This window comes from Bactrocera neohumeralis, chromosome 2, assembly GCF_024586455.1.
Source record: "Bactrocera neohumeralis isolate Rockhampton chromosome 2, APGP_CSIRO_Bneo_wtdbg2-racon-allhic-juicebox.fasta_v2, whole genome shotgun sequence".
Lineage (NCBI taxonomy): Eukaryota > Metazoa > Arthropoda > Insecta > Diptera > Tephritidae > Bactrocera > Bactrocera neohumeralis.
In genome coordinates, this window is record NC_065919.1 from 69,401,473 (window position 1) to 69,421,427 (window position 19,955).

The following is a 19,955-nucleotide window of genomic DNA, read 5'->3' on the forward strand; positions in this document are numbered from 1 at the left end:
GAATTTCGCAAGGAAATTTGAAAAAGGAAATCTTCATAGTTGCATTGCAAGGCGCAGCCAACGTTACCACGGCAAATTGGTGCGGTTGGCACAGCTGCAGCAGCCAAAATGCAAATGATTGCGGTGCACCGAAGTAACAAGGCGAACGCTTAAGATTTTAGATGTAGTTTTTTAATTGCGGATTGTTGAATTTCACTCAACCGCAAAAACTTTTAATTTGCGCAAGAGACGAGATTAAATTTAAAATTTACACCAAGTGGCACTCAGTGCGGCATGCGACGTGCGGCAGCTTTAAGCGTCAAGGCGAGCTGCTTGGTTGGTTTGGTTGGTTGAGTGTGGCAGATAAGTTGATAAAACCCATTTGCACGACAGATTGTTACTGTCGCTTTGCATATGCCATTTACAATTGCACTTACACTCACACACACACATACATATATATATATATATATACACTTAGACTTGTTAACTGCTGTTTCTTCATTTCATTTTAAGTTTCCTATTATTCTTGCATTTCACTTGCTTGACTTGGCATTCTATTTTTTTTTTGTTTTTGCTCGTTTTAGATTATTCATTTTCTTGTTGAGTGCCTAGTTGTTGTTGTTGCCTTCATAGCATAGTTAACAAGTGCAAATTTTCAATTTAAATGCAAGCAAACTGCTTCTGATTACGTATACGCCCCAGTGCACTTGTGCTGCCTTCAAGCGAGTGAGTGTGCATTGCAATGAGATAAATACATGTATAATTGAATACGAGTGATAAAAATAAAGTAGAAGATTGCTGCTCTGCCATTGTTGGGCATTCTAATTTGTTTGCCGTGTTTGGTCCCTTCAATGCTATTTGAGTAAGCACAGCTCAGTTCGCAGCTGTAGCATGTTGTTGGCCATAGTCGTGCTCCAAATCAGCAGCTCAGCTAGTGGCAATTGCATTCTCTGAAATGCTGTCTGTCTGTGCTTGAATGAATGAACGGAGCGTTGGCGTATTTAGTAAAACTTAAGAACTCATTATTTTTTCATTATACTGCTGTTGCAGCATTTTACATAATAAATTAAGCGCAAAGCGACTAAGGGCGCCCCAAGCGTGACGATAGTCGAAGTTGTATGAGAAGAATTTATATGAGAAGCTTTAATTCTATTTAAATTTTATTTGTGGGAAATTGTTGTACCAGTAGTAGCAGCTGAGAAACTGCAAAGTGATTTCAGTGAAGTTAAGTAGAGTATCCTCTCATTATACCCGAGACAAAGTGTTTTTATGTCGCTCCGAAATTTGTAACGACCAGAAGGAATGTGTGCAAGGTGCGCTCCACAGAAAACACGACTTTTTGAATCAAGCGGCCTTTGATAGCGTCATCTATATGTCGACTGTTGCTTTAGAATCTGCTATCTTTATCGATTGTCCAGTGAGAGTTTCATGACATTTCATTGATTGAAAGTGAAGCTATTGCGTTTTAAGTGTCAGTATGTTTGTGTTATGGGTGCGAAAATGAGCTTCGAACAAAGAGCCAACATTAAATTTTGTTTTAAAATTGGTAAAACTTTTACCGAAACGTTTCAATTGATGAAACAAGTTTATGACGATGATTGCTTATCCCTTAGCAGAGTGCACGAGTGGTTTCAATGTTTTCAAAGTGGTCGTGAGGACATATAGTAAAGGACGATCAACATGTGGGCTAATCAAAATACGTGATCAACGGAAATTCCATCGAAACTGTATGTGAATTCATCAAAAATCAGCCGAAATCATCCTTGGAATTCATGGAAATGGAATTGAACATCTCCAAAACATCGATTTATTGTATTTTGACCGAACATTTGGACTTACGAAAGGTGTGTGCACGGTTTGTTCCGCACAAATTGACTGACGACCAAAAATTGCTCAGACCTCTCAACGACGCTTGTGAAAGATTATTTGACCAAAAATCACATTTTAACCATTAACCACTCCACGTATTCACCTGATATGGCACCGTGAGACTTCTTCCTTTTCAAAAAAATGCATTTGCCCATGAAAAGAAAGCGTTATGCAGACGTAGAGGCGATTCAAGAGGCTTGCACCGGCATAGGTGGGGCCATACTGGCCAACGAGCTAAAACACTCGTTCGACATACTTTGGACCGTGAAAAAAGCTGTATTGAAGCAGAAGGAGACTATTTTGAATAAAATAAATTGATTTTGCCGAAAAACTATGTGCTCTGTTTTTTTTTTAAAGTTCTGTTTACTTTGGAAAGCACCTTATATTTATATATATATATAAGGGATAAGCGTGAGTTAGCTATTTCCTTCACTACATACGAGAAATAGTTACACGGTATTCTCCCCGCAGAGTGGCTCAATTGCGGAAACGGGTCCACTTTAGCATACAGCTAGCATACAAACTGATCAAAATCAAGCTTTTTATAGTTTTTTTTTTTATTTTTGAAGGGCATAAAGCTTCGTTGCTAGAAAAGTTAAAGTTTTTTTCTTGTTTGTAATTGAATAAATCAAAAATTAATTTTTTTGTTAGTATAAGATTATGACTAAGGCAATCTAAGGTAAAAAAATTTGTATTATATTGTTTCATCCTCAGAGGAATATCAACTTGAAAGCAAACAACTTTTGATCAGACAGAGAGGTTCCAATATTCCTTGGATGTACAAACATTTTGTACATTTACATTTGACTTCCACCATCGTCCTTGACGTCACAACTGTTTAAACGATCAATTCTCGCATGGTTTTTAGAGTATTCCACAAGTTCATTAATCAACAGTGGTTCAAGAGTACGCTAATTGATGTAAATTATCACTATTAGCATCGGTGATATCAAAACTAGTAAAATTAACTAGAAAGCTCCAAGTTTCCTCTTTTTATTGTGTTAACTGACTAAAATTAAACTTATGGTCACTCACTCAGCAAATAGATATTGCATTTGATGTAGCACATTGTGTAGGTTAATGAGTATGAAATGTGGCAGGCCATTATGGTGTGTAACGGAGATACACATGCGTAATTTGCAACTCGAGTCCAGCTTTGGAACACCATCCACACAAAGAAATGCATATATATATGTAAAAGCAGCAAGTCGCTTTTTATTAAGACTGTATGGCAGTGAATTTGGAATGGAATCCCACATGCCTATTTCAAACATTTGACAGCATGAAAATTAGTAAGCTCATTTACAGCTTCACGAAAATTTCAACTGCTCTGACAGCTTTTTACTTAGCATATGTTTGAACTTGATCAGCACATTTGTGCGAGTATGTATTATATAAATGTGTACAGCGCGTTCACCAATAGCTATCTGCGCAAATTAAGTTTTCTACGGAGAGTTTGTTAATTTGCTTCAAGCTTTTTCTGTGGAAGAGAATTCGTTTGATATTCAAGTGGGAGCGCCTCTATATGCATATTCATGTACACGCAATAGACTAAGGATCTAAAAAAAGTGCGCAATTCGAGCTTCAATGCACATGTACTACTGCATATCCTTTATTTTGCTTGCTATTCTTTGCTGATTGCTTCTCTTTTTCTCAATAAATTTCGAACTTTGCTCATCTGCTGGCCTTCTATATAATTTCTAGAGAAACACATGTGATGTGTTTCACGCAATTCTGACAGCAACAATCTGCAAGTTTTTGAAATCTTCATTTTGCGAAAATGTTTTGAACAAGTTTTCTTCAGAAGTCAATTGAAGTGCAATTACTGATAGAAAGAGATGTGAAATCAACTGGCAAACTAAAAATTCTTTGTACGAACAAAGTGTGTTGCTATAATGAAATTGAAACTTTAAATGTAGTATTTTGGAAATCACTAGTCTTTCTGTAAAATAATGGTTCAATATGGATTGTTTTGTAGCACCATATTGTAAAAATTTTAATTTTTATAGCGAAGACGAGATACCCTACAACATGCTATATATAAAGGCATGCTTTAGGCTATTTTGGCTCACACGAATATACATTTGTTTGCTTTGTTAGCTTTTCGAATTTTATTAGTTACTTTCTCTTGTATGTACGTTTTAGTTGCGATCACTTTTGAGAAGGTAGTTTGTTGAAGAACGCCTCTTAAAATTTTGGAAGCTTATTATCGGCTTCGTTAAGTGATCAGGAGGTTCCTTAATAATTTTTCAAGAAAAAGTAGTACCTATAAAAGTTTAATATTTGCTGCTGTTTACAGAATTGAGCAATTTACTGTGTACAAAGTGATATGAAACCATGTAAAATATATCGCGGTATTTAATAAGAGCCAAATGGTGCACATCTTTGATCGATTTCTTTTCCACAAAAGATTTTTCGTGGACTCGGACTGAGTTATGAAACGACTTAACGCATTTAATTGAAAGCGTACAAAATACAGCTTCTGCAAAAAATGAAGCCGCTCGACCTCACAAGCGATATCGGTTTGGTCTATAGGCTCTTGAAAACTTCCAAGAAAATTCAACGTTTTCGAGCTAAATTTTGTTCAACGATGAAGCCTATTTCTGAATCAATGGGTATGTAAACAATCAAAGTTGCTGCATTTAGAACAAAGGGCAACCTGAAGAGATTTTTTCATTCAGAAAAAACGGTGGAATGATCGGTCCACATTACTTCCAAAATGATGCCGGTGAGAACGTAATCGTCAATGGCGACCGTTATCGCGCCATGATAACCGTGATCTCGGCGTTATTTGGTTCAATCTATAGATTTAATGAGAGAACACTTCGGTGAGCAGATAATTTCACGTTCAGGTCAAGATCTTGTGATATCACACAGTTAGACTTTTTCCTAAATAAAAAATTTGAAGTCTTCTGTGTTTTTATCACGCCTATCTTTCGCCAGTTATTAATCAAATTGTTAAAACGAGTCATAGAAAATTGGACTTAATGGATGGACCAGCTGGGACGATCAACATTTGAATGAGATAGTCTTCAAAAAAAGCTAAAGGGTGTTACTCCGAATGATAATAAACAATCCTAATTAAATTTGAAGCTTCTGTGTTTTTTCTTTAAATAAATAGGAAACCTCGAAATGGATCACATTTTACATCACTCGAGGATATCTTCCGTATAAGTCAGATTTTCGTAGAGGTCATATAAACTAGTTCTGTTGCTAGCAAAAGTATGGTTTATAGTAGCAGAATGTAAGCACTTGAAAAAATTTTTGAATTGTGCCCACTGATCTGTATTGGGTGCATCTTATTCAGAATCCTTAGTAGCAGTTATAAGAATAATCTAAAACCATTTATGGTTAACTTATTTAACTTTTAATCCAACGAGCAATTCGGGTCAGATAAAACAATTCTCATCGGAGAAAAAAAAATGATTGAATTATAGTTCCAGCATATAGAGATGGTTTTGGCACTTGATGTCTTGAAGGTTTATAAATTTTCTTTTGTATTATCAAGGTTCAGAAATTGAAGAATAAAAGCTTAAATAAAATTGTCTCTGTTTTTAAATGAGGTATTATATACGTATTTCATGAAAGTATATTTCATGTTTCCATGAACTATAACCATTACAGAAAAACAGTTGACAAAAATATTTTTACTTTGTTACCACATGTAGTTATATTTATTAGCGAATCCTTGAGATTTTAAAACTAAACGCATCAAATAAGTTAGTATATAATACAAACTGAAAACCAATGGAAACTAAACACAAATCCAATATAAAACAACTTTTATTGATTACATTTCAATGCGATTCGACAATTTTAGTTGCAATTTCAATCAACGTAAACGCTGTAATAATACCAAATGTGTGTATGTATGTGTGTACACACAAATGTACGTGCATGAAAAATTAAAAGCGTAATCAATTTTAAAGTAGCAATTACAAAAACCAAAAATAGGGGAAAACTAAAATACTAAAAACAACACACACAAACGTACAACCACACTAAAACGTAAAAGGGATTAGCAGCGGAAATAGTATAGCGCACAATTAACGGCTTTACTGCATTGCAACTGTTTATTGACAGCAACAAATCGCTAGATATAACGGTATTGCAATGCTTTTGTATTGCTCTTTCTGTTAGTTTGTTTGTTTTGATTGGCGTATCCTTAATAGCTGCTTTTAGTGTTTCGTTTTAGTTTATTTTTAGTCTGGAATTAGTTGTTTAGTTGAGTGCATTTGCTGTCTCTCGCTTAATTTGTATAACGGAGAGTGGAAGAGCGGAAATGTGTGCTAAATACTTGTACTGACAAAACATACAACTGACAAAAGATAAAAGTGGTAAATAAAAAGAGTGCTACTAAACCGCACAGAAACGATACGACGACCAGAGAAGCACTTAATGAAAAGGTTCATAAATAAATAGATAGATGGGACGTTGAGACGATGTGAAGTGGGAGAGAACGCGTTGCTGATAGATTTCGTATTGCATGCGTGGCGTTAGTAGTTCGTGGAGGATGCTTCAACTGAGCGTTTAGTGTTCCCGCTGTCGTAGTGTTGTTGTAGCGGTGTTTGTTTTTTGTTGTTGCTGTCGCCTTTGATTGACTCGCCTGTCATTCAGTCTGCTTCAGTGAGGTTTTGCCATGTCTGTTGTCGCATTTTCAGCTCATTTATACAGAACATTGATTTTGAGATTAAAAACGCGTTAAAATAAAGTTATATAGAGCCATTGGCGCATGATTTCGTGCTAAATTCGTCCTCAAAATTCCTTCGATTTTTGTATTACTTTATAATATATAGGTATATTTTTTCCTACAAACCGTTGAGTCACGCTTCACAACAAGCTACGTATAATTTTTAAAAGTATTTAAGTTATGTAATTTACGGTCCTACGTCTGCTGTAGGCAACAATTTAATAGCTGTTATTACAAAGGCAATTAAGCTAATAAACGCGAAGTTGAAAATGTCGACTGTGTACTTCCGCTGCTTTGCTGGCGCAGAAACACGCTTGTCGTTGGAGTTTTATTATTATTTTTACTTTATCATAAACTCTTATGTAACTCTAAGTAATTAGCGTTTATTTTTTGTAAGTACGTGTATTGGAATTTTTTTCTTGGCGTTGTAATTTTGCTGTCAGTTTAGACTAGATGGCAAGTGTTTTAATTTTGGCGCATGTTGTCGTTTCGTTTTAAGTGCCAGTGTATTTTCGAGTTGTTCAACTACACGTATTCATTTCGATTAACGCAAATAGTTCAAGCGATAGTTCAAAGTTGTACAAAATTGTTAGTTTGCATAGTAAATCGAAAACAAAAAAATTTCAAAATTTTTCGTAACAAAAAACTAAAAAAATATTTCAAATAAATACTATTTTGCGGCACACACATCAAACTAGCTAACATTGAAGAGAATATAAGTAGCATTAGTATTAGTAGTAGCATAAATGTATTGAGTTCAAAGTATTAGTTTTTCGGTACTTTTGTGGTAGTAAGGAAATGTGCAGAAGAATTATAGTCGAGTTTTTAGTAGTTTTGAAATTGGTGTGCTTCAAAGATAACTTTTTTCCAATGTGTTGTTGTGTCAAATTTATCTCTGATGCTTTTTATTACGTTTTATTAAGGAATTAAGTTTCTTTGCTGTTTATTAGTTTGTCTGCAAATAACGCGGAAATTATGCAACTTACTTGTGAAATCGTCTAACTCTTCCTGCTCCGCTTCGGCAGCCAACTCTTCCGGCGTCTTTTTCTTTCGCATCAGCGGATTGGGTTCTTCTTGGGGCGCGGCTTCGACAACTTCCTCCTTTTTCTTTATGTTGTACTGCAATGAAGAAGGGAACGATTAGACAATTCTTTCGTGAAAAATAATTTGTAGAATAATATTATTTTTAATTATTTCTTATAAAATAGAGTAAATTGTGTATCATATATTCTCAAACATAGATGATGAGAACTATTAAGTATGGAAGAAGTTCAGTGTTGATTTAGCCATGTATGTCTGATTGTACGCGTACTGGGGTCTTAGTTTTGAGATATAGATCTGAAACTCTTTCTGTTCTTTTCAACTTACTGCTCATTTGTCGGAACTGTTGCTATCGGGCCACTATGGCATATATCTATCATACAAACTGAAGAATCCAGATTAAGCTCTTATATGAAAAGCTTGTATAGAGAACTCTTTTTTGTAACTAGATATAATTACGAAATTGGGTAGGAACTATTGCCGAAAGCAGCGCTATAGTCTTCGAAGAAATTAATCATATCGAGATACTATAGCTGATAGCTCTCTTATAAAGGGGAATGGTATCATGGCTTGGGTGCAACCGAAGTCAATATTTTTTTGTTTTTGGCTTTTTTTTAATATTCGAAAATATCAAAATATTCAAAATATATAATTTGGAACTATTTAACAACAAATGTTTGCATTTAGCTTTCTAGAACAAATTATTAACGGGTTACATGGGTTTGTCGGCCTCAAAAAATCAATTTTTTTTCTTTTCTTATTTTCCCAAATTTTCAAGTTGATCCGAGTAATAGTTTCGGAGATATGTATAGCCATGAGAACTTGTGCGCTCGAGGCTAGATAGGCTAAGTGCGCCGTCTCTCTACTTAAACGATCATCACGAAATTTTAGAAGTGTCTTTGAAATAGAATTCTTAAAGACTTGTAGAAAAGATTTTTTTTTCGAGTACAACTATTTGAAAAAAATAAATGTCCGGAAAAAGTCCAATTTTCAGTGTTTTTCTCCATCGATTAAGTTCTAAGTTATGCTTTTAAGTAAAACCCCTTCACATGATACTGTAAGGTTTATCGTGACAACGGGGGCGCATCTTTATTCAGAGGGGTCACCGGAAATGGCGTCGCAATGCCCGAGTTTAAAATATTTTTCCAAATATTTCAGAATTTCCTTGTTAATAGTGAATGCTTGTAACAATAAAAAATTCTAATAAAATATTTCATTTTTTATATGAGAAAAAAATTGTTCAAAGCAGTCTGTTTTTTACCCGAGGAAACCCATTTAAACCTTTAAAATAATTTTCTAATTACATTTTATTTTTTCTGTAATATATTTAATCTAAAGACTTCAAAGTTAAAAAATAAAAACTTTTGAATTTAAGTGCTCAGAATTCAGCAGAATCGCAACCTTAAATCGCTGTTACATTTCCCTCTCAACTTTTATCCCTAAAGCGCTCTCGGGGAGATTACAGATTTCTATTTACTCCACTTCTTATTATTATTTTCTTCATATATTCCTTTCTTTTCATTCTACTGTTATTTTTCCGTTGACACAAATTGAATTACATTACAGCTCGATACCGCCACGAGTGCCGCCAAAGTGGTATTTTCTATAGCTTTAAGCAAGACGAGCAGCCAAGCTCCCCCTCTTCTGATGATACTTACATATACTTATTTATATTGAATGTATGAATGAGTATATGCAATTTATGTAAAGTCAGGTGAGCATCGTGTTTGTTGTTATTTTATTTGCTGTCGTTGTGGTAATGTGATTGCGCATTTTTTCTGAATTAAATTTTACTTAACCCAGTTTCTGCTTGAACTTTTGATTCCACAACTCGACAATTCATCCATTCATTTATTCATACGCTCGCATTTGTCATGGAGCTTGTGCTTTCAACCAGATTTATATGCATAAGTAGGGGTATATGCTTACATATACATTTTCACAATCTTTATTTTTGATTTATTTTTTTTTCTTGGAAATGCCAACCACTTTTATCTGAGCGCATTTCTGTAAGTACTTTTCATGTTTGTATGTATGTAAGTAAATGTGTACCGTTATTTGTAAGCATGCTTGTACGCCACTTTACGAATTGTCATTGCTTAGTGATTGATTTCATGGCTGTGTACCTGTCATCCCCGGCGGCTGCATTTTATTTCCGTTGATACCCGCTGTGTTGTCATGGCATTTTGACGTGACTAAAGCTTTAAGCTTCATGTACAATATTGTGAATAATTTCACTGCGTGCATTGCTTAACTTGAGATTTCTTAAAGGTACTTAAATGGAATTTTGGGCGCATATTTTTGGTGCTTTTGTATTAAATAAAACGTTGCCATAGAGATTCTTAAGCCATTTCGTTTGAGTTCGCTTTATTGAAGATATTAAATTTTTCTTGGAATTCAGTTTATTTGAGATTATTGTTAAGTTTATTTATATGTATTTTCATTACTTGGTTTTGAGACATTTAATACGTGACTACAAATTTTGCATGCGAGGAAGCTCGTTCGTTAATAGCGTCGATTAAGCTTAAAGCTTATGCTGCGACTTAAAGCCAAAATTTAATACGAAAAATGTTTCAAATATTAAATTAGTGCTAAGAATTTTGCTGCGCATGTTTCTGAATGCTTTCAAAGCTACTGAGTCAGTGATTACAGCGATTGCTTCATTATGCTGTAGATTTTAAAGACTTCGCCAAACATAAACCAACTGATTTAAAAAAAAAATCATATTGATGAGAAAATTTTATTGAAAATTGGGAAGCTTTTTCGACATTGAATCAGAAAAAGGGGAAAAACAATATTAAAAAAAAACATTGGGATGTTTGAACCATATAGAGTTAATAGAAAATTTCTTTTAAAAAATTTAATAGATGAAAATAACAAGTAAAGAGGAAATACTATGTATCGATTTTTATTATTTTTTTTGTGAAAAATAAGAAAAAAGTAGTAATACATAGTTTTTTTGAGATTCACTTATTTTTTTTTTTTCAGAAAATGGAAGTAAGAAATGTTTAAATTTATATATATATGTTTTATATTTTATATATATTTAGTTATGTTAAATTTATTTAAAAATCAGCTTATGAAATATTATATATAATCAAGAGGGTTTATTAAAAGCCTTACCGTCAAATGAAGTTGATTTAGCTGGTTTTGTTAATATTTTCTATTTGAAGTTTTCTAGTGGAACAAAATAATCTCAGACCAAATCATAAACTGAAATCATTTCTTTCAGAAACTTCAAAAATGGTAATTTTGATAAAACTTCCATCACTGCCTACAATTTGAAGTTTTGAAGTAAATCTGCAGGAAACTTTTTCCATAAAACTCTTCTGTTGGAAATATATATCGATTTGTATTGCTTAAAAGCTGTTCATACATTTTGTTTCAATAATCACTTCGCATTGATATTTCACTTTTATACTCATTTCCTTACTTTGACGCAACTTTCAATACCACACAAGGTCGTTTGTAGGTTACGTTTACTGCCGCACATAAAACGGTTTTAGTGTCACTTAAACGGCCCTATCGCATTCGCTACGAGCACGTTACCCACATCATAAACGGCAAAGCTCAGCACAATTACGCCGACTACAACTCCGTCAAAGCTGTGGTTGACTACAATAAGCGGCCTTAAATAGCTTTGGGCCTTGTGCTATGGTGGGCGAGTATGCGTGTGTATGAGTATATGAGTGTGGCACATAGCTTGGCAGGTGTGACAAAGGTTGGCTTTGTTGGACAGCTTGAAAAGTCCCCTTTGGCACCGCCTCACCACATTCACACTCAATCAATGCCAATGGCTCTTTGCTTTGCTTTTGTTCTTCATTCACTGCGCTTATGTGTTTCTGTGTGTTTTTTATTTCCACTTTTTCGTTTACGGCTCTCCCCTTCAGCTAAAATGCTTTATGGCAAAGTTGCTATGTGCTCGCATTTAACGCTTACACACACACACACTTCAACAAATGACCGGGATTTTGCTTTAGCTTTGCTTCATGTGTGTCGTATGTGTAATGCGTTCTTATGTACATCATGCACATATGTGCTATGCTTACGCGTAAAAGTAGGCTGATACTCGTAACACGTGTCTAGATAATATTGAACACGTATCGATTTCCCCTTGAGTGACACAAGTCATTGAAAATTGCTTAGTTAGTTCATCGAGCTTGAAGATAAAGGGCAGTAGGAAGGCACTGCCATACAAACATTCATACATACTTGTAGTTGCTGTAACTAGTATTTAAGAATCACACAATTGAGGCTTTAATTAGTACATTCATTTTTTTGTGAGGAGGAGAAGACAACAATATAAATACAATATTTTTTCGTAGAGAAATCATTAATATATTGTTGATGGCCTTAAGGCACAAGAATCAGTTGAAGGCTTTACTTTAATTTGACCAGAGATTCAAAGCTTATATTTTTATTCAAAATTTTAGCTGTTTCGGCGAATTTGAAAATTTATTTTTGTAAAGCTTTAGGACATTATTATTTTAATTTTGAAGGTGGAATGTGTCATTCTAATATCTTGTAGTAGAAACGAAAATGTAAAATAATATTACAGAATACTGCTGTTGTCTTTTATGTGGCTTTCGACACTAATTCAATCAAAATCTCAAAAAATAACAACTGTTCAGAATTTTTTTTTGCATATTTCGATATCCGAAGACTTTAAAAATACCATTCTACAATTCTAAATGAGAGAATGCCCCAACTAGTACAGTAGTGGCGAACCCTTCAATTGTACGGGTAATATTTTTGAACATGTGAATCGCACTTTCGTTTCAGAGACTTGAAATCAGCGTAAATTTAATATCACTGAGGCAAATTTTTATAACGCGCTTGGTAAGATCTTTGTTTTCTAGTAAGTATAGTGGAAAATATATCCAAAAGCAACCTTACTGATGAGACATACATTTTTCTACAAAAAAACACTTGTTTTAGCTAGAAACCGTAACAAACACATTTTGTTTAAAAATTCCCTTTGTAAAAACTAAAGCAAAAATTTGCTGATGCAATCAACATTAAAGAAGCAGAGCGTGCCACCACAAAGATTAATGCTTATTTTGTCACCTTTAGCACCGTTAGCATTTATGGCCTACAAGTTTCTTAAATTTCACTTGAAATTCCATTAATCCAGCGATGTGTTTGTGGTTTCTCAACATCTTTGCTAACATAAATTACTATTGTGTTTGCTTTTTGTTATGTTCTTTATTAGCATCTCTTCGTCGCAAGCGGAAATATAATTAAGCGTTTGCACTTTGTAAAGTAAGAAGCGTATACTCATGCTTTCTAATTATACATATATAACTTATATATAAGTATATATGAATGTTACATACTCGTATTCACGATACTCGTATATATATACCAAAAGTCTGCTTGTAAGTTGCGCCTGCCCTGAGAGCTTGGCTGGATTAGGTTCTCACCACTCAGGCAACACTTCAAATGACCTCAACTGGTATATTTGTATGCATATTTGTGGTAATTAATTAAGCTTGTATACGATTAATTAAGTGTGAATGTAGTTGAGTTGAGATTGTGGCGCCAACGGCGACGAAAGGTGAACAGTGCAATGAAAATATGGTGCTGTGCTAGGGCAACCATTCATCATTCTTGCTGTGCTTTGTTTTGTGGAGTTCTTGTTTTTGGGTATTATATTGTATATAAAATCCTGGTGGAGTTTCTTAATTATTGTGTTTTTATTATTTGTGTATTTTTGGTGCTGAAAATAAAATGTTTCTTCAGCAAAATGATTAAGAGCCGACAGATAATTAATGTATTAAAAACTTTTAAGCTTATTTACATCGAAGAAGAAGCAGCATATTATTTTCACGAAATTAAAAATTTTAATTTTTTTTATTATTTTTAGATATTAGAAAAAAATAAATAAATGATTTGTTCTAATATTATTAATAAATATTTCTTATATATTTCATATTTAGTTTTTATATTATATTTTTGGCATTTTAATTATTTTATATTTGATTTTTTTTAATTTTCATTTTTAATAGGTTAGTTTATTTTAATATTTTAGTTTTTGTTTTATATTTTTCAAATGTTATGATATTAAATTAAATTAAAATACAAAAAAATATAAATTATAAAAATTAAAATTAAAAAAATGGAAAATTAGAAAATATAAAATTATAATAAATATAATTAAAAAATAAATTTAAATAAAAAAATTAAATAACTTAATTACTAATTTTATTTAAATAATTATATTAAACATTAATTAAAATAAAATGTGATAATTAAATTAAAATAAGATAATTAAAAGAAATTAAATTAATATTTAATGCTTTTTTTTTATTTTAATACTTCATGTTGCTTTGGGTTATCGTCAATATTATATTTTTTGTTTGCTTTCTACTTCCTTTTAAAATTTTTCACATACTTTTATTATAATTTTTTTTTATAATTTTTAATTTTAAATTATTATATTTTGTTATTTATTTTTTATTTTCTCATAACACTTCACTTTTGTTTAATATTTAAATATTATTAATTATCATAAAAATTTCTTTGTTGTCGACCTTTGCAGAGATCAATCTGACTCCGTTAGGGAGTCGCTCGTTAAAAGGACTCCCTACTAGAGTCAATTTGAACTACAAAAGGTATTTTGCACTACATTCACAACACTTTATATAAATAATTTTTTTTTTCACAGCACTACTTAAAATTTGATTGAAATATATACATATACACATTTTAGATTTTATTAAAAGTTTTTAGCATGAATTCATGATATTTGATTTTTCTTTTTCAAAAGCCTCAGTTAGATTATTTGATTTTCGGCCGAAAAATATAACTTACTAGTAATTTTTAATTTATAGTAATATTGTATGTTTTTTTAATTTAGTTATTTCAGAAGTTGTAGGTAATAAATATAAATTTTGCAATCAGTAGGTGAGTTGTTTTAATCCTGTTAATATATTTTTATTTTTTTATTTATTGTTTTTTAATCAAAATCTCATATTTTCTTTTCTTAAATATTATTTTAAATTTTATATTTCAGGTCCATAAATATCTTAATTATCAAATCTGCTATTACCCGCTGTGTCAAGGAAGCGCCTGCGGCTATGCAACAAACATCAGCGCGTTATTTAATATTCACTGTCACTTAAGTAGTATGCGAGTGTAAAAGAGAATGCCGAGTGTATATTAAATGAGAATACGGGCGTTTATCACAAGGAGAGTGTTGACAAAAAGTATAAAAATGAAAATGAAAAAGTTTCTGATGTAACAAAATAGGAGAAAATGCTTGGTTGTGAAACTTCCGTACGCACTAAAATCTGTAGGTAAGATGAGTTTGGAGAGTTTTAAATATTTCTCATTTGAGTAAAATTTATGTGACAAGAAACTATGTAATGAAAATTGACTGGCCCTTTGCTTGGAAATGAGCTTTAAAAGGAACAGCGTTTAAATATATAAAAAATAGCAAGTAGCAGTATACATAAACGAGGTGTAACCAAAAAATAAGGGCAACTTGCATGTGTATACATTTTCAAATGTATGGTAACTGCAGTGCCAAAAGAACTTTCTTTTACTGAAAGTTTTTTAATGAGAAAGTTTTCACGATTGGTTGACAAAATTTACAGCCGCAAGTTTTACGAAAGTTAAGGGAAGAAAACTGGAACGTGAAGAACAGTAGAGGAAAGCAGAGTAAGCAAAAAAAATGTATGGAATAAAGTGGAAAATTACAAAATTTGAATATCTTAAAGAAAAAGACCAAAAATCTTTTTTTTAAAGAAAATAGTAAAAATTTATTAAAAAAAAAATCATTTTTTAAATTCCTGTAAATTAAAGCTGTAAAAATTATGAAATTCTAATATTTGTTCATTATCTTTTTAATTAAATGGGAAAAATTTAGTGCCACTGCAAACTATTTTAAAGAAAAATAACTCATGCACTTCAACCACATTTCGCTAGACGTCTGTATTTTTCCGGTTATAGAAAAGACGAAACACGCTCTGTACAAGTCTTTGAAAAACAATAGCAACAAAAAGTGTATTTATATATTTTCAGGCAAGCGTTTGGCGCACAAAACAAGCTGCCTGTTAACACCGACTTTACCTAGTACATTAATGGTGTTGGTGTTAGTGGCAACGGAAGTTGTTAAGCAACACGTTAAACAGCCATGATAGCGGCTAAAAACAGCAGACACCACAGCTTATGAGAATAGGAAGTGCAAAAATGCGAACTACTGACAATAGCGACGCAGTTTAATGCATGAAACGTTGCATAAAAGCAGGCGCAGCCCACCAACTGCCAACGTTGGCAACAATTTATGAGTTTTTACTTCATTCTCTGACAGAGTTTCAGAGTTGCAATTTTGGCGCATACTTTTTTTTGCCATCATACTTTCGCCAACTTTTGCTGGCAAAAACTTTCCATGCCCTCAAATTGAACGTGTTGTCGACGGCTTCGTGAAAGTTCAGCGCGCGCGCAGCTTAAGCCACTAAATGGAGGGTCAGTAAAAAGAGTGGTATTTATGTTCATTCAAATAAGTGCTTTGCATGCATTTCGCTATTATGCAGCGCTTTTCGTGGTGTTATGCCGGGTTTTTGCCAAAAGCCATTTAATTTTCAAAGTGTAAATAGAGTTTTGGGAGTAAAGTGTTCGCGCATGAATTACACAAATTTCCCGTGTGCAATAATTGCTGGTTAGAATTTACGGATTTTAGCTTAAAGCTGTAAATAAAGCTTTTGGGTTTCTAAAGTGTTTATGTGTATTATTTTAATACTTTTGTAAAATATATTTTATTTGTTCTTAAGTTGTTGTTTTATGGAAGCCAGAAATATAAATTTAAAAAAGAATTTTTATTTATTATTATATTTTTCGTTTAGTATTTACATAGATCATATTATCATTAAAACCCACTTCCAAATGAAATTTCTCTACTCTAGCAAGAGACTCAAGCAAATTATACTTACAAAAGACGGTGTATTTTGAGCAATATTTCTTTTACATAATATTCCAAGAAATTATTTCTTGCTTTCTTTAACATTTTACTAATACATTTTATATAAAAAAAACTTTGGTTTCAAAGCTTTTTTTTATTTTTTAAAATTCAATTCTAACTATTATTTACCTTATCACGAATATCTTGTCTCATCTTTTCGCGCTCCTCTTCCATCTTACGATGCTTCTCCTTTCGCCGTTCTTCGGCCTCACGTATGGCCTCCTGACGCTCTCTCTCCTCCTCCTCTGCCTTTTCCTTATCGTCACCATCATCACCGCCATCACCACCTACGGCGCCTGGGAAGAGAAGAATGAAATTTGAAATTAGTTTTCAAATATTTTGTATTAAAATGAAATAAAATTAATATAAATTGAATATAATATATATAATATGATCAGCAAGCTTATACTAATATAAAGACACCGTATTAAGCATTATTTCGTTTATTTAGCAAATGGGATTAAATCGCATTTAAGTTTAATAAAAGCCAACTTCTTAAGTCAATGAAATTTAGTTATCTTCAGTTTTCACTATTGGCATATTAAATATTTTTGCAAATATCTTTAAATCTGCATATTTCCCGACTTTTATTTACCTTGCAAATTAAATAAATACTGCTTTCATGTATAAATGATAGCTCTCAGAGCATCCAATCTCTTTTTATTAATTTAAACCAGCGCAGAGACAAGTATCTGACATATTTGAAGTTGATTGAATTGAATAAACAAAGCATTCATTAGGCATGCGGTTTTTCTTAGCATATATCAAGGCGCAAACTTATCACTAAATATTATCTAAATTTATAGCACAATAGCGTTTGTTTAAATTACATTTGTATACATATCACACACACGTACATATAAATTTGCATGTGGGCTTATCTCAATGTTGCACACACTTCTTTGTATGAAAAGCAAAGGCAAAATAATTGTTTATGTGTATGCGCGCTAAACAAAGCCATTGTTTCAAGCTGGTTGTCTGATAAGCTTCAAGAGTATTGAGCAGCATTATGCGGTTATGTGGCATTGTGGCAGGACACGTCTCCAAAATATGAATTTAATTTGCGCAAATGCAGCCGATTGGTTGCAGAGAAAGGTTTAATTGTTTTATTGTTTGTCGTTGTTGTCTAATAGGCTATAAAAATGATATGCCGTACAAAAATTTGAAACTATTTCTCTACAAAAAAATTTTTGTGTTGAATCTGAAGTCATATGTAAATACTTGCGTATTGGTTTAGCGCCACTGATTTACAACTGTTCACTATTGTTGCCATTTTTTTGCAAAATTGTTTGTCATGAATTTAAATTATTTATGGTATTAAATATTATCCTTTTTTCTCTTAACTTGTGTTAATATTATGAATTATGGCAAACACAATGCATTTTTAATGCGTTCAACCACAAGCCAAGCGCTTAACATGCTTGAACATCTATAAATTGTTAAATGAACGCTCATTAAGTAAATATTATGTTTTTTTATATATTCACTAGTGCTGCAGTAAAAAATATTGTTTTCGAAAAAATATGTATTTAATTGCGTTTGTTGTAATGTTAATTTGAATTCAATATGACAGTTTAAACAAATAAATCTGACAATTGAAATTTATTGTCTGTGTGAAGGGCGGTTTATATTATTTTTTGTTATTTTTAATGTTTTTTGCTTAAGCACAGGCGCTTTTTTAGGTTCGAGTCATTAACTGTTTTGTGAAACCCTTAATATCTAACTGCAATAACTATAATCAACCAAAAATTGTTGAATGTCATAGTTTTCAGAAACAGCGTTCGACCTATTCGGACCGTTGAAGTGTTTATAAAACACATAAATCGCATTTTCATTGCAGCTTAGCCTACATATGGGTGCCCCCAATATTGTGTTTAAGAAAATTTTATTGAGCGCCGAAATGTAGGCCACAAATAAGCAATATCTTGCGGATTATTTTGAGAGAAAATACTCTTTCAATTGGTAAATCATTAAAATTTCTGTATGTACATAGAAAATAAATTTGAAACTTTTTTAAAAAACATTTTTTTTTTTGGAAAAATAAATTTTATTGAAAATAATTATTTAAAAATTTGTTTTTAAATAATTTTTGGTTTTTAATAAATAATTTAATTGCAATCATAAATGCATATTATTTACATATTATATACAATGTATTGTTATTTCGAACAAAAATTACTTTTTAAAAACAACATTTTTTATAAAAAAACTTTTACCAAAATATCTTATCTCACACTAAAATAGATTTTCAGAAATTTTGGTGTCTACGAGGTAGTTTAAAATTCTTATATTTTTCTTAAGAATTGTGGAGAAGATTCAGTCGTGTATTCTTTGGAGCCCGTAAAAAATCAGATGTAATACAATCTCCAATAGGAATGAATAGCTCAATAGCTTCTTCACGGCTGTTCCAGTTTCCTAAATACACCGTTTGTCAGACTCTTGTATATTACACGTTGAGTGCAATGGCCGAATAGGCTGAGCTCTATTATATCCATTTCAGCATATTCGGATAGGCATAAAGATATACATTTTTAGACCATTTTGAACCATATCTAAGACCTCTTGGCACCACAAAGGACTTCAATGCAAGTGTTCAAGTAAAAACTCTCTGGTAACACTATAACCGCCAACTTCAGCAAATTACTACTAAAATCCATGCAATTTTAATTAAATACATATTGGATTTTACTAAATTACATTTGTCCGCATTAATTTCATTAAATGGCAATTTATGTGCATGTGCAACGAAAACTTGATAGGAAAACTTTTTACGCCACACTAACTTTTTAAATTTCGCAGCATATGCCACTCACACCATTAAAGTGAATTTCCTTTTACGATGCTTCTTTCACTAATTACATTTGTTGCCTTGCACAATATTTAAGTTAATTAAAAGTAATGCTTTGTTATTGCGCCAAAAACTTTCTAATGCCCTAATGAGTGCTAGCTGCTACTGCTGCTGCTCCTGGCTTCAAGTCGAGTGCCAAAGTGTGCCCCGCAGGCATCTCCGAGTGGGTTGCTGCGTTTGTGTTTACTGCAGAGGCTAAAGTTGAAATCAATCCGACCATTCAAGTTGACTGTCAAATTTACTACACTGCCTGTCGAAGGTGGGGTTGAGTGGCAATATATCTGTAGTTGAAAATTTAATATACAATTATAAGCTATTCAAGGCAGCACGGGCCAAAGAAGTGGGTGCGCAGAGCATTACACCAACAGCAATCTGCAATGAAACTTAATAATGGTGTAAATTACCAGTCAAGCGAGTCGGCTCAGTTGATTTGGTCATTGAGTTGGTTGCCGCCTTCAAGCTCATAATTCAAAACTACGCAACAACTCCCATAAAAGTCAACAGTTTTTGAACTCAAGTGTTTTTAATTGACTTAATTACGTAAAGTTTGACTGATGAATTGG

At 32.5% G+C, this 19,955-nt stretch overlaps 1 protein-coding gene and 1 long non-coding RNA gene across 13 annotated transcripts in view; both read right to left on the reverse strand.

The window, feature by feature from the left end:
- LOC126766257 (complexin) overlaps positions 1 to 19,955 on the reverse strand; it is a 364,713-nt gene that overhangs the window by 22,608 nt on the left and 322,150 nt on the right. For 9 of the 12 annotated variants that reach the window (XM_050484139.1, XM_050484136.1, XM_050484133.1 and 6 more), the window contains 2 exons: positions 16,674 to 16,831; positions 7,528 to 7,660 (listed from right to left, as the gene is read on the reverse strand). In XM_050484139.1, coding sequence (XP_050340096.1) covers positions 7,528 to 7,660; positions 16,674 to 16,831 — 291 coding nt within the window. Of the gene's footprint in view, positions 1 to 7,527; positions 7,661 to 16,673; positions 16,841 to 19,955 lie in introns of all 12 variants that reach the window. The other 3 variants (XM_050484137.1, XM_050484140.1, XM_050484141.1) reach the window with 1 other exon arrangement.
- LOC126766370 (uncharacterized) lies at positions 535 to 4,739 on the reverse strand. The gene is made up of 2 exons (XR_007668859.1): positions 4,188 to 4,739; positions 535 to 4,137 (listed from the first exon to the last, which is right to left on the reverse strand). It is a non-coding gene; the product is annotated as an uncharacterized LOC126766370 (long non-coding RNA).